Source organism: Zosterops lateralis, assembly GCF_965231275.1.
Source record: "Zosterops lateralis genome assembly, chromosome: 17".
NCBI lineage: Eukaryota > Metazoa > Chordata > Aves > Passeriformes > Zosteropidae > Zosterops > Zosterops lateralis.
Genome location: NC_139777.1, coordinates 8,220,063 through 8,233,743, shown reverse-complemented (window position 1 = coordinate 8,233,743; position 13,681 = coordinate 8,220,063). Strand labels below are relative to the sequence as shown.

At 41.8% G+C, this 13,681-nt stretch overlaps 1 protein-coding gene across 1 annotated transcript; it reads left to right on the top strand.

Annotated features, from left to right (window-relative positions):
* The first annotated feature begins 1,316 nt into the window (after nucleotides 1-1,316).
* Nucleotides 1,317-12,527, top strand: TOP3B (DNA topoisomerase III beta). Its single transcript, XM_083874165.1, has 17 exons — nucleotides 1,317-1,417; nucleotides 2,671-2,802; nucleotides 3,022-3,128; nucleotides 3,534-3,608; nucleotides 4,542-4,738; nucleotides 5,391-5,547; nucleotides 6,341-6,454; nucleotides 7,364-7,454; nucleotides 7,729-7,883; nucleotides 8,058-8,163; nucleotides 8,497-8,643; nucleotides 9,027-9,200; nucleotides 10,007-10,135; nucleotides 10,323-10,472; nucleotides 10,625-10,725; nucleotides 10,973-11,174; nucleotides 12,014-12,527. Exons 1-17 carry the CDS (start codon nucleotides 1,348-1,350, stop codon nucleotides 12,493-12,495), a joined length of 2,589 nt encoding a protein of 862 aa, XP_083730291.1. The 5' UTR covers nucleotides 1,317-1,347; the 3' UTR covers nucleotides 12,496-12,527.
* The last annotated feature ends 1,154 nt before the right edge of the window (nucleotides 12,528-13,681 follow it).

Genomic DNA, 13,681 nt, shown 5'->3' with positions numbered 1-13,681 from the left:
TGTTTGTAGCGTTTCAGGTCTACAGAAACTGGAACCTGAGCGAGAGGCTGGGCACAGGAACAGAGGTTCCTGTGGCTCGAACGGAGCAGATACAATTCGTGTGCGTGTTCTGTCAGAGGCGTTTGGAGATACACGTTCTGTGTACCTGTGTGGACGAGGGAGGGTGGGCTCTGTGCCCCGCAGGGCACGGCACCAGCGGCTCCCGCGGCACGGCTTTGTGCCTGTCGGGAGGGAAGGGGAAAGGGCGGCGGGGGGTTTTGCCCATGTCCTTGTGCCGGGCACCGCCTGCGACCCCCGAGCTGGGGCCGCGCACGGACAGGGGGCGCCAGAGCGGGGGGGAAACGGCCCCGGGGGGGTCTGTATGGGGGTGTGAATATAAATATAAATATAAATATAAATATAAATATAAATATAATAAATATAGACATATAGATGTAAATATAAATATAATAAATATAAATATAGATATAGATATATGGATATAAATACAAATATAAATATAATAAATATAAATATAGACATATAGATGTAAATATAAATATATTAAATATAGATATAGATATAAATATATGGATATAAATATAAATATTAATATTAATATAAACATGAACATGTGTGTATGTGAGTCTATAGGTGTGTATGTGTCTCTGCATGTATATCCATGTACGTGTGCACATGTCCGTGAATACGTGTATCTGTGTGTGAATGTGCATATGTGTGTGTGTGTAAATGTGTGCGTGTGTCCGTGTGTGTTCGTTCATATGTCTGTATGTGTATGTCTCTGTGTGTGTCCGTACATGTGTCTGTATGTGTGTCTGTGTGTCTGCACATGTGTCTGTTGTGGGTATGTCTGAGAGTGTGTGTCCGTCTGCACGTGTGTCTGTGTGTGTTATCAGTGTGTGTTATCAGTGTGTGTTATCAGTGTGTGTTATCAGTGTGTGCTATCAGTGTGTGTGTCCGCGTCCCCGCACGTGTGTCTCTCAGTGTGTATGTCTGTGTTTCCCGCGCCCGCCCGCAGCCCTGTGGGGCCGCCCGCGCCTTCCGGCGCCGTGACCCGGCAGTGACGCGGCCATGGCCGCCCGCTGAGGCGCGGAGCGCGGCCGGGCCCGGCGGGGCGGAGCGGGGCGAGTCGGGGCTCCTCGGCGGCTCCTCGGCGGCTCCTCGGCGGCTGCTCTGCGTGCGGCGGCTCCTCGGCGGCTCCCACTCGGGAAGAAGCGGGCCCGGGCGTGCCCGTCGGTTCCGGGTGCCCCGGAGCTGCGGGCTGAGCGGCGCTCCTCCGTCCCCTCAGGCGCGCCCCGGCTCCGCCCGCCCGCCCGGCCCCGCGGCCCCGCGCCGCAGCGGGCCAGGATGCGGACCGTGCTGATGGTGGCCGAGAAGCCGTCCCTGGCGCAGTCCATCGCCAAGATCCTCTCCAGAGGTAGGGGAGGCGGGGTGCGGCTGCCGGGGCCGCTGTCGGGGCACTGAGGGTGAGAAACCCCCGGGCAGCGCCTGGGCTGTCCTGGGCCCGGAGCCCCTCGGGAACGGAGCCTTCGGACAGCTTCATAAAAGAACGGGATGTCCCATCGAGGCTTTGATTTAGAAGAATTAAAGAGTGTAGTCAAAATAGATAGTGCTGAGATAATGTAGCTAGGACTTCCCTTTTGCTAACAGAAACCAGACTGAAGGAATGGATAAATCTTAGAAGGAACTGATAAATCAGGGAAGCTGTCAAACTAGGCTTTTGCATCCTGAATAATCAATAGACCCCATGAATACAATACAATCATAAATCAAACAGTCCTGGAAAAAACAGGATTTAGCTGTCACTAACACTAAAGGTTAAAAAGTCAAGGGAGGAAGACCCATCTTACTTCATCATTTTGAGACCCCGCCCTATAAAAAAGACCACCGACCCATTTCAAAGAACAAACTACACATGTTTAATGGCTTTTTGGGCTAATTTCCATACGAAGCGGGGAATGGGATGTATCAGAGTTATGAATATGCATTTGTGTTTTGTGTATTCAATACTCCTGTACATAAAAGACCCTGTGGTCATCTGTAAATTGTGTGTATTTGGGAGTTTCCCCGCACGCTGCCCGGCGTCGTAATAAACATACACTTTCTAACTTTAAACTGTAGAGAGTCTTTGTCCGTCATAGTTGGATATTGGTATTAGATCAATGTCCATAGTTTTTTAATAAATCACCATCACGCTCTTTTTATGGTCTAATGACTGTTTAATCCAAAAATAAAGGAATCTGGGTTTGATATTTTGTGTAGCTCTAGTGTGCCTTAGAGCATACAGGGTCTGGAAAGTGCCAATCAAGTAGCAAGTTGCTGTTCTGAGATTTTTTTTGAAGTAAAAGTTTTGTATATCTGGAAAATAAATTAATTATAAGCGTGTGTTCTAGAAAACTTGCTGTATTTTTGTAAAGTTTCGTGGTGGGAGGGAAAGGCTGGTGGAGATAATGGATAGTTTCATTTGAAAATGAAATATACTTTAGGAAAGCCCTGAATTGATACTTAATGAACTAAAAGTTTGATCAATAAGTAGAATTTTGTGATCAGGAAGACCTAGCTGTAAGATCTAAGTAAAGGGGGATGTAATTTGACACAAAATAATTTGTTTCAGCAGCTGACTTGGGGTTTTTTTTCACCTCATTAATATTTCTGCTCGTGTTTTCCCAGGGAACATGTCCTCTCGCAAGGGGCTCAACGGTGCGTGCTCCGTGCACGAGTACAGCGGCTCCTTCATGGGACAGAGCGCCCACTTCAAGATGACATCGGTGTGTGGGCACGTCATGACCTTGGATTTCATAGGTATTTGCCTGCTCATCAGATGTTTTAACTGACAGGGCTTGTAGAGCTGCCAGGTCCTTCAGGAAAAGCTAAGAGGTCCCTTGGTATACAGTAAAGCAAGATGTGTTAGGGTAGAAAATTCTCTGTACAAATTTTGAAAGCCAAGTGTTTTGCAAAAGAAAGCTGTTTGTTTTATAAATGTTCCTTCAGAGCTCCACTTAATATGCTTTTGCTTTTCAGGAAAATATAACAGCTGGGACAAAGTGGATCCAGCAGAACTTTTTAGCAAAGCTCCCACAGAAAAGAAAGAAGCTAATCCCAAACTGACCATGGTGAAGTTTTTACAGGTATTCTTTCTTATGAGTAGTATTTAGAGTTATCATTTTCTATGTTCCTAAATAAGAATTCTTCCAGGGAGCAGCTTTTTGTCGCAGTTAAACCTACTATGTATAAATAATATTTTATTTTTGCTGGTTCTTACACTGTCTGAAATCTTTGTTAAATTCACTTTTGTCATTGTCTTCTGAGTTTTTTGACAATTGATGTCCTCCTTCTCAGAATTGGAGCATTGGATACAAGTTTAGCTTTAATAGCAAGTTCAGGGCACAGCTTATAAGTGCCTTCTTTAAAATGAGTCTGTGTTTGTTACTGTTCACACTTCACACATCCTGCTGAAACCAGAAAAAGAGATATACATGTAGGGAGGAGGGAGTTTTTGAATTGCTGAAGACCTGTGCTCATTTTTCTCACAGGTGGAGGGAAGAGGCTGTGATTGCATTGTCTTGTGGCTGGATTGCGATAAGGAAGGAGAAAACATCTGTTTTGAAGTAAGGTTTCCATTTTTAAGACTCACAATACCATAATATATGTCTGACAAGACTATCAATACATTGTTTTATGAGTATACAGTAAAATTCAAACTAAAGTTGAATAAAATTTTAAAGGCATAGAGGGCCTTGGTGGAAAAGCTCACATGCTTTGAACTCTGTAAGATGTCAGTTAAAGAGTATCAATAAATTTCAGAGGTGTTGCTCATCTCAGATAAACAATCAGGCCTCTTAAATGTTAGAACATTCCAGTGCTTCAAGAATTGGTCTCTATTCCACAGCTGGAGTAGTTATTTTTATGTCCTTATAAAACTTAATCTCTGTTATCTTTTTTTTATTAAGCAATTAGACGCTTTAGAGCACAAAAGCTGCTTGTAAGTGTAGGCTTACTGCAGAAATTTGGCCTCTGCAAATAAAAAGCATAGAACTAAAACTTTGCTAAGATTTTTTTTTTAACATCCTATTCTCAGAAGTCTATATGAAGAGTATTTGTTTGGGGATTTTCTTTAGTTTAAAGAAACATGTTTCATCAAGTGAATGTTTTAAGTACTTTACATACCCCTGTATCATTCATGACTTGTGCCTTAGCAATGAGTAGAATAAACCCAGATTGACACTGGCACACGTTCACCAAAAGGTGCTGCAGCTGCACTGGTGAATGTCTTTGCCCTTAGCCAAAAATACTGATTTGCTCCCAGCAGTTGCTGTATAGTAAATAAACCCTTCAGTTTTGTTAATTCTTCATATGCTTTTGAGTGGATGGGTAAATACTGCTCTGGCTTATCGGTTAATGTATTGGCATGACATCTTGCTGAATTAAAAAAGCAGTGACATAGAAACAAGTATTTTGTGGGAATTGGGGTTTTTTTTATCTTTAGAGAGAAAGTCTTTATCTTTCAAATCCTTTTTAACTGTGCTTCTAATTTTCATTAGGTTCTTGATGCTGTTCTCCCTGTGATGAACAAACCCCGTGGCACGGAGAGGACGGTTTACAGAGCTAAATTCAGCTCCATCACCGACACAGACATCTGCAATGCCATGAATCACTTGGGAGAGCCCAATCGCAACGAGGCTCTGTCCGTGGATGCCCGCCAGGAGCTGGATCTGAGGATTGGCTGTGCCTTCACAAGGTGACAGCACAGGCTGCAGAGGCTTTTGCAAAAGGTTCAGGAATGAATGGCTCTGTGCCCTCGAGGTTTAACCCCAACCAAGCCCCACACAGCCACTCACTGCCTCCCCACCCCTGGGGTAGAGGAGAGTTCTGCAAGGGTAGGAGTGGGAAAACTCATGGCTTTGAGATAAAGACAGTTTAATAGGTAAACAAAAGCTGCACACACAAGCAAAGCAAAATAAGGAATTAATTCACTGCTTCCCAGGGGCAGGCAGGTGGTCGGCTATGCCCAGGAAAGCTGGGCTCCATCAGCCATTATGTTTACTTGGGAAAACAAATACCACCACCCCAAGTGTTCCCCCCTTCCTCCTTATTCCCCCAGCTTTATATGCTGAGCATGATGTTACATGATCTGGAATATCCCCCTGATCAGCTGGGATCAGCTGTCCTGGCTGTGTCCCCCCCCAGCTCCTTGTGAGGCAAAATGATTGTCTTATTTAGCTGTAAGAGATGGTGTTTCTCAGAATGCTTTTTTTCCTAATGCCTGAATGATTCTGTGGATTACTCATATTTTGTGCATGTATAATAACAAAAACTTCTGCTTTTCATGGGAATGAGAATATTAATGTATACATTCCTCATTTGTTTTTTCCTCCCCTCCTTTCTCATAGGTTCCAGACTAAATATTTTCAGGGTAAATACGGGAATTTAGACAGCTCCCTCATCTCCTTTGGGCCATGTCAGACCCCAACACTTGGATTCTGTGTTGAGAGGCATGACAAAATCCAGTCATTTAAGCCTGAGACCTACTGGGTGTTGCAAGCCAAAGTAAGTTTTACAGTACTTGTTTTTACAAAAGAAATGCATTTGTATTTTGTTCATTCATAAATTTGTAGCTGCTGACAAGAATTCACAATGCCTATAGTTTACTCATGTGACCTCATTCTGTTCACATGTGTGTCACCACTCTCAAGAACAGATTCCAGGATGTCAGTTTTGTATTAAAGTGCTTATTGTCTGCTGCTTATAAGAATTCTTCAGTGCTAATCATCTAAGCTTAGATTCAGCCAAAAGGACTACTTAAATGGTTCTCTTTTGTTCCCTGGGGTCCTTGGACTGACTGTTGTTAATTTGAATCCAGGAATTAATTAGCCTGCCAACAAACATTGGCATTGCTGAGTATTGGAATTTTAGAGCAAATAAAATGCTCATTGTGTTAATTGGCAATTGAGTCCTCGGAGTACTTTGGCAGCTTAGAGTAGTTTTACAGCCTTGCTGCTGTCCAAGCTCTGAGAGCAAACCAACAGGGTTTTATGGCTTGTGATCACAAGGATTTTTTAGGCAAATAAGGGATTCCTTATTAGTAAAAAGTTGCCATTTTTGTATTCTAGAAGTAAAAAAAAATCCTTTTCAACCCCCCCCCCCCCCAAAAAAAAAAAAAAAAAAGAACACAACTACATGTTTGGGCACTGGTATCCTGGTGTAGGTTTGTCCTAAATTTGTCCTAACAAATCCTGTCTGTCCTAAGATTTGCTTGCTGGACTCTTGTTGGGAATATGCATTCTCACACTTCTAGGAGCTGAGTTGGTGGGAATTAATTAATTTTTTTTTTATCCAATAGGTGAACCCTGAAAAGGAAAGTTCTCTCACTTTGGATTGGGATAGAGTGAGGGTATTTGATCGTGAGGTTGCTCAAATGTTCCTGAATATAACAAAGATGGCAAAAGAAGCTAAGGTGAGAATATTTACCAAGTGTCAGTAGATCCATATTTCATATAAAGGAAATACAATTTAATTTTTTATTTGCTGCATATTGAGGCTTTTGGTTGTTTTTGTTAAAGAGTGTAGAATATCTGTATTTTGGTTTTTATTTCATTCAGCTTTGTGTAAATGAGAGAGAATAAAAGGCAAGAGATTTTTTAATTGTTGATTGTACTGTGCTGATGTGGTCATCTCAGCAGAAGCCTCTTCTTAATATTGACTTTGGAAATGCTCATCACTCATGATAGGAGCTCTTGATTACTAAACCTGCTAGGAAATACTGTTCAGATGTCTCCAAGCAGACCTCTTATTTCCGATGAGACATTGAATAAATCGGAACTTAATTATGTGTGGGGCAATATTCCTGCAGTTAAATATTTAATCATATGTATGATACAGTCTTTATAGCCAATTAACTTATAACTCTGCTCTGTTCAATACTTGTTTGACAGTGTGTTTGGATTTAAGTGCTTATAGACATCAAGGTTCCAAGACTGCTTGAAGCTTTTAAAAATCTGCATTCTTATAGTAAGGACTGTTGCTTGGAATGAGCACTAAATCCCTGTAGCACTGTAAGTCGGTGCTGCTGAGGTAAGTGGGAAGTAAAGACAGCAATAAACTGCCTTGCTGTGTTCCCAGTTAGTTATAGACCTGATCTAGCCCTGGCACAAAGGGACTTTGAGACTTTAATTTTAGAACTTGATAAAATTATCTCCAGTCAGATTTTCTAAAGTAAAAATATATTGGTGGTTACTGTTTTAAGAGAACAAAGCAAATGTGATAAGAATAGACCATGGTAGGTATGATACATATTTATAGACATGATTAAATTTATGCATTTACCAAATGTTAGAACTTCTACTGTGAAAATGCTGTTTTCTAGGTAGAATCTGTGAGTAAAAAAGAGAAGGTGAAGCAGAGACCACTGGCTCTGAACACAGTAGAAATGCTCCGAGTGGCCAGTGCTGCTTTAGGTAGGTACAAAAATTCAAATTTTCACACTGTTTTAAAGCAAAATATTGTGGCCTCTCAAACAGAACAAATAATACATCATTTTGGGCAAAGGATCAAGTTTAGAAAGCTGCTTGTCAAAAGTGAAATGTTTGGCAAGATCAAGGTGACAAAAGTCTTACGGAAAGGATAAACCATAATTTATTTAAATACTTGGGTAAGGTGTACATCCAGATGCAGCAAACCATAATCACAGGGATGTGTATATGATTTTTGTTTCCTCCTGTCCCCTGTCAGGAATGGGTCCCCAACACGCCATGCAAATAGCAGAGCGTCTTTACACTCAGGGTTATATCAGCTACCCTCGAACAGAAACTACCCATTATCCAGAAAACTTTGACCTGAAAGGATGTTTGAGACAACAAGCCAATAATCCTTACTGGGCAGAAACTGTGAGTACATGAAGCAAAAACTGTACTGTCATTCTCTAGTCTGCTTTAGATTAGATCTTGCTTGGTGTATTATAACCTATAGGCCTTCAGAAACTTTAAATATCTCTAGTTTCTTTTACCTGTGTTGTACTGTTATGGATTTGATCTGAGTAAGCCAGTTCTTTCTTCACCCAGGTAAAAGCATTGCTATCAGAAGGCATCAATCGTCCAAGGAAAGGCCACGATGCAGGAGACCATCCTCCCATCACCCCAATGAGAGCTGCAACTGAAGCAGAATTAGGTACTGGCAAATTTGGTACTGTTGGGACACTGTGTGAGGAAATCAGTCCCTTGAGGTGTAAGGTGCCAGTTTCAAAATCAATGAGTTTCAACAGAAAATAAAATTATTTGAATTGCAAGAAGTGAAGAGAGAGCAAACTTGATCCTCACTGAAACTTCTGGTGACAGTGAAGTTCAGAGTTGCTTCAGCAATTGATCTTTGGGACTATAGTACTGCCAAGAAAAAGAAAACAACTTAATGCCTACATTTCTAGGAGAATTTTGTCCCAGATTACTAGCTTCCAAGTACTGAAATTTGATTCTGTTTTGTGGCTGAGGTGTTGTTTCTCCCCAGGTGGAGACGGGTGGCGACTGTACGAGTACATAACTCGGCACTTCATTGCCACTGTCAGTGCTGACTGCAAGTACCTGCAAACCACCATTTCCTTCAGTATTGGCCCTGAAAGATTTACCTGTGTTGGAAAGGTGGTAACTTCACCAGGTAAGACAAATCAGGAGTAAGTGTTAGCTGCAGATTAATTTTTTTTTCCCATTAATACACTGGATGGATATAAAAATGAAGTTTTGGGGACAAGTGCAATTGTGAAGACTTTTTTGAGCTCTCAAAACCAGAGACCAAGTCTTGCCCTAATTTTTGTACCTCAGTTATGATTGAAAAAGTGTTGTTTTTCATGTAGCAGTCTCAAAGATTTAATGCCACATTTGCCAGTGTGAAGACCAGTCTTTTCACAAACAGTAAATGCCTTTTGGGGGATAAATTACACACAGGCAGAAGTTTTTTCTTGGGCTTCTGTAAAAAGAATGTGGCAGCACTACTGAGACTTCTATGGTAAACTGGCAAGTTGTTTGTTTCTTTACCTACAGGGTTCACAGAAATTATGCCATGGCACAGCATCCCATTAGAAGAGAGCCTTCCTCACTGTGAGAAAGGAGATCTTTTTCCAATTGGTGAAATAAAGTTGCTGGAAAAGCAAACCAACCCTCCTGATTACCTGACAGAAGCAGAACTGATCACTCTGATGGAAAAGCATGGCATTGGTAGGATCTTGCTTAACTTACATTGTTCTGCAGTGCATCCACCAAGAGTGCAAAGAGTCTGAGTCACTCCTCTGCACTGTCCCTGTCAGTAATGAGCTCTCAGTGTTCATTTGGATATGCACAGTGATCATGTTTTCCCCTTCAAACCACCACGCCTGTAGCTCCCCTCAGCAGATGGTAGATTGTTTCTTACCCCACGTTCCTTTCCCTTTCTTATCCTTATTTTTAGTAGTTTCTGGTTTCTGACCAAAGCAGTATCCTTTCATAACACATCCCTGTCACTTCTGTCAGAAAGAGCTGATGTGTGGAAGGAAGCACCTCACTATTCTTAGGAATGATTTTTGTCTTTACAGCTTGCTTTAGCTTACTCTCTTCAGTAATCCTTCTGTATCTCATTATACAATTTACCACAATTCTACTTTCCTTTATCAATCTGATTGGTTTCTTTTAATGTATTTTCATGAATTCGCCCCATCAGAGCAAACAGTCTCTTACTCTACTGTGTTTGTCCAGAGTAAATAACTGTAAAGAATAGATGTCTTCCCAATAGTAATTTCTTGGAAGAGATGAAAGGATTAAGGTTAAACCATATGTTTCAGACTTACCAGAATTGCAAAGGAACATCAGAGTTACTAGAGAGAGAGAAGTTAGACACTGGAAGTTGGGTAACATTAAGAAGGTATCTGAATTTAAGCAGTTTTAGGAGCCCTGTAATTTGACATTAAACAAGAGAAGCTGGAAGTGAGTCATTTGATGAAAACTCTGTTTTGTTCAGGGTGGATAAATTGTTTTCCTTTGTGTGGCAGGAACTGATGCCAGTATTCCAGTCCACATTAACAACATTTGCCAGCGAAACTATGTCACAGTGGAGAGTGGTCGAAGACTAAAGCCTACAAACCTTGGCATCGTTCTGGTTCATGGTTATTACAAAATAGGTCAGTTAAATGCTCTTCCCTTTCCATCCTCTTACCTTCCTTTCCCTTTACTATCAAAGGCTGTTGTCAATGTGTAAGTAACATATCTGTCTTAAATAATGCACATTTTGATGTCAGTTTATGTGTAAATGGTTTCCTACTTCTAATTTTTGACCTTTCATTGCTGCTGTCTCTGGTTTCCTGTTAGATGCAGAATTGGTTCTTCCTACAATCCGCAGTGCTGTAGAGAAGCAACTCAACTTAATAGCTCTGGGTAAAGCAAATTATCATCAGGTCCTGGAGCACACCCTTGACATTTTCAAAAGGAAATTTCACTATTTTGTGGATTCTATTGCAGGTAAAACTTTCTACATGTGAAGTTCCCTACAATTACTTAGTTGTTGCATAGAAAATACTTATATATTAGACTCCTTTTAGAGGTTTAGGCTTTCTGAAATGTTGTGCCAGGACTGAAGTTTCCAGTCAAATTAATTTCCTTTTCTTTTGCAGGTATGGATGAGCTGATGGAAGTGTCCTTTTCACCCTTGGCTGCCACAGGCAAACCCCTTTCCCGCTGTGGTAAATGCCATCGTTTCATGAAGTATATTCAGGTCAGTTTACCTCATTCTTGGAATTCGAATTTCACTTGCTGGGGAGCATTGAGTATAAACTTCTTTTCTATTATTGAGCTTGGGTTCAAATGTGGTCATCACATTCAAGAGTGCCTTTCTAAAACAAAAAGGCTGATTGGGTTTTGCCTTGGGGGACAAACCAGAGAGCAGCTCCAGCTGGGTTTACCACAAGTTTTAAACTCTCTTGACCGTGGAGTTGCTCAGGAGATTTGTGTTCTGTTTCCAGGCCAAGCCGAGTCGCCTGCACTGCTCTCACTGTGATGACACCTACAGTCTCCCCCAGAACGGTACCATCAAACTCTACAAGGAGTTGCGTTGTCCCCTGGATGACTTTGAGCTGGTGCTGTGGTCGTCTGGATCCAGAGGAAAGAGTTATCCACTGTGTCCATACTGTTACAACCATCCTCCCTTCAGGGACATGAAAAAAGGTAGGAGTTCTGCAAACACGCAGGTATCATCCTCACTTGAAATAGATTAGGTACATTCTATACAATGGGCTTTTTAGGAGTTTTTAAATCAGTGTTGCTTAGTATAAAGTGCTGTTCAAATTAGACTCTAGATATCTAAAATTCACATTAAACCAAAATTTATTAGTTAACAAATTTTTGAATTTTTTTTTTTAATAGAAGAAGTAAGAAAATTTACCAGTATGCACTGTAGGTGACCTTCACAACACTCAGAATGCAGTGAAAAACATCAAGATACTGATGCCTTGCAAATTTGAGTGGGCTTGGATAGGAGTATAAATAAAGACCAGGTCTTGGGGGTGTTTTGATGGAGATAAATGGCGTGTCAAAAGCTGTTGAAGGATATAAGAAGAAGTCGCAGTTAGTTTAGTTAACTGTGGGACTGAAATTTACTTAAAGTAGTGCATTGAAGCTTTTTTTGCATTGTTTTATTACCATCTTTTAATTAAAAATATCTTGGACTAACAGTGAGTAGTTCAAGTATAAAATAACAGATAAGCAGGAGCCATACATTTAATTGAAAATGTAATGGGTTTTCATCACTAATCTGTCTAAAGTGCCTGTACTGTACAGTGGCAGTATATGGCAATTCTGAATACCATTACAGAAAAATTTTTCAGCAGGGGATTATTCTGAAACTGTGAAGAGGCAAGTTGCCATTTTGGGAGCAGTTCCATTCTTTAGTGATTTAGAAAGTCTACAGTATAGTGAAATGTCTCTGGCTCGTGTCTCACTTCCTTCAAGCTGAGTAGTGTGAGCAGTGAGATAAAGGGCGGTATGACTTCACTCTTCTTCCCCAGGAATGGGCTGTAACGAGTGCACCCACCCCACGTGCCAGCATTCCCTTAGCATGCTTGGGATTGGGCAGTGCGTGGAGTGTGAGAACGGGGTTCTGGTGCTGGACTCGACGTCGGGGCCCAAGTGGAAGATGGCCTGCAACAAATGCAACGTGATCGTGCACTTCTTCGAGAACGCCCACAAGGTGCGGGTGTCGCCCGAGACATGCGAGCTGTGCGAGGCGGCGCTGGTGGACGTGGATTTCAACAAAGCCAAATCTCCCCTGCCTGGCGACGAGACCCAGCACTCGGGCTGTGTGTTCTGTGACCCCGTGTTTCAGGACCTGGTGGAGCTGAAACACGCGGCCATGAGGCACCCCATGCACCGGGGGGGACAAGGGAAGAGGCAAGGGCGGGGAAGGGGCAAAGGCCGGAGACCTGGAGGAAGACTCAACCCAAAGAAACCCAAGGACAAAATGGCAGCTCTGGCTGCTTACTTTGTATAATGGGCACACAAAAGGAAAATAAACTTCTTATAAAAAATGGGTTTCTCTTTGAGTGCATTTTTAAGCATCTTTGATGTTTCACTGCTTTACTGTTCTTAGAACAGTTAAACACTTTAGGTTGCTCCCAAAAGAAACTATTCTGGATTATCTGTCAGTAACTGAGTAAGCCTTTAAGCTTTTAATTGGGATTCATTGATACAATTAGAGCTCACAAACAGTAGGGAGACTCAGGAAGTCTCAGGAAGTTAACTGTGGCTAAGAGAAAGGAAATGGAATTTGTCTCCTCTGACATTTCTGGGGTCTTTGTCAGCAATGCAAGTGCCAGGAATATAAGAACTAATTAAGATCAGTGTTATGCTGCCATAGTCTTTAAGTGTGGCATGAGACTTGCTTCATCTGACTTTGAATCTTCAAAAATAAGAAATGATTAGTAGCTGTCAGATTTTTAAATTACATCTGCAATAGGAAGAGTACTGCTTCAAGTCTGTCATTCTGCTGCATAAGTGAACAATGCCTACAGACATACAAAATGGAAATCATAAATGTGAAAGGCAATATCTGCCTTGAGCAGTGATTCCCTAATTATGGCCTATGCAGACAAGTTGGTATCTCATGGTCAATGGGCCCCAGTTAAATAAGACCTCCCTCCTGCTGCTGGAAGGCTGAGCATCCATGCTAGTTTATTCCTCTGTGGTCACACTGATCATATCTGACAAAATACAGTTTGTCCTGTCTGTTCCCTGAATTGTCATTTCAGTGTTGGTTAGTTTTGCTGTCAAAAGGAGGGGTGTCCTCATGCTTTTGTGTGGAGCTGTATCTAACCACTGCAGCACTGGGTGCCACATTGCAAAATCTCATTGTACAAATATATAATACTCTCCTTTTTCCTTCTATGTGCTTATGGCTGAGCATGTCTGGTCATCTGGTCAAATACAGTTTGTGTCATCTACAGCCCCAAAACAGTTTCAGCACTAGTTATGGTCAGATGGGAGGTGCAAAGGCTGCAGCATTTCAACACAGAATGTGCAGAGGGCAGCCTGACATGGGATGCACTGGTAACAGAGAGGAAAGACAAGTCCCTACAAAGGTAAGTTACAACTCTGCTGTTTTAATTGGCACAGTGTGTGCATTTACTGAACCAGAGAACACAGCCCAAATACCACAGCACCAAGCCTGTTCCTCTGAT

Excerpts from the sequence above, each read along its gene's own strand:
- TOP3B (XM_083874165.1), top strand. The coding sequence starts at position 1,348 with ATGCGGACCGTGCTGATGGTGGCCGAGAAGCCGTCCCTGGCGCAGTCC. Across the intron at positions 2,803-3,021 it reads CATGACCTTGGATTTCATAG|GAAAATATAACAGCTGGGAC; the intron begins GTATTTGCCTGC and ends TTTGCTTTTCAG. Across the intron at positions 8,164-8,496 it reads TGCAACTGAAGCAGAATTAG|GTGGAGACGGGTGGCGACTG; the intron begins GTACTGGCAAAT and ends GTTTCTCCCCAG.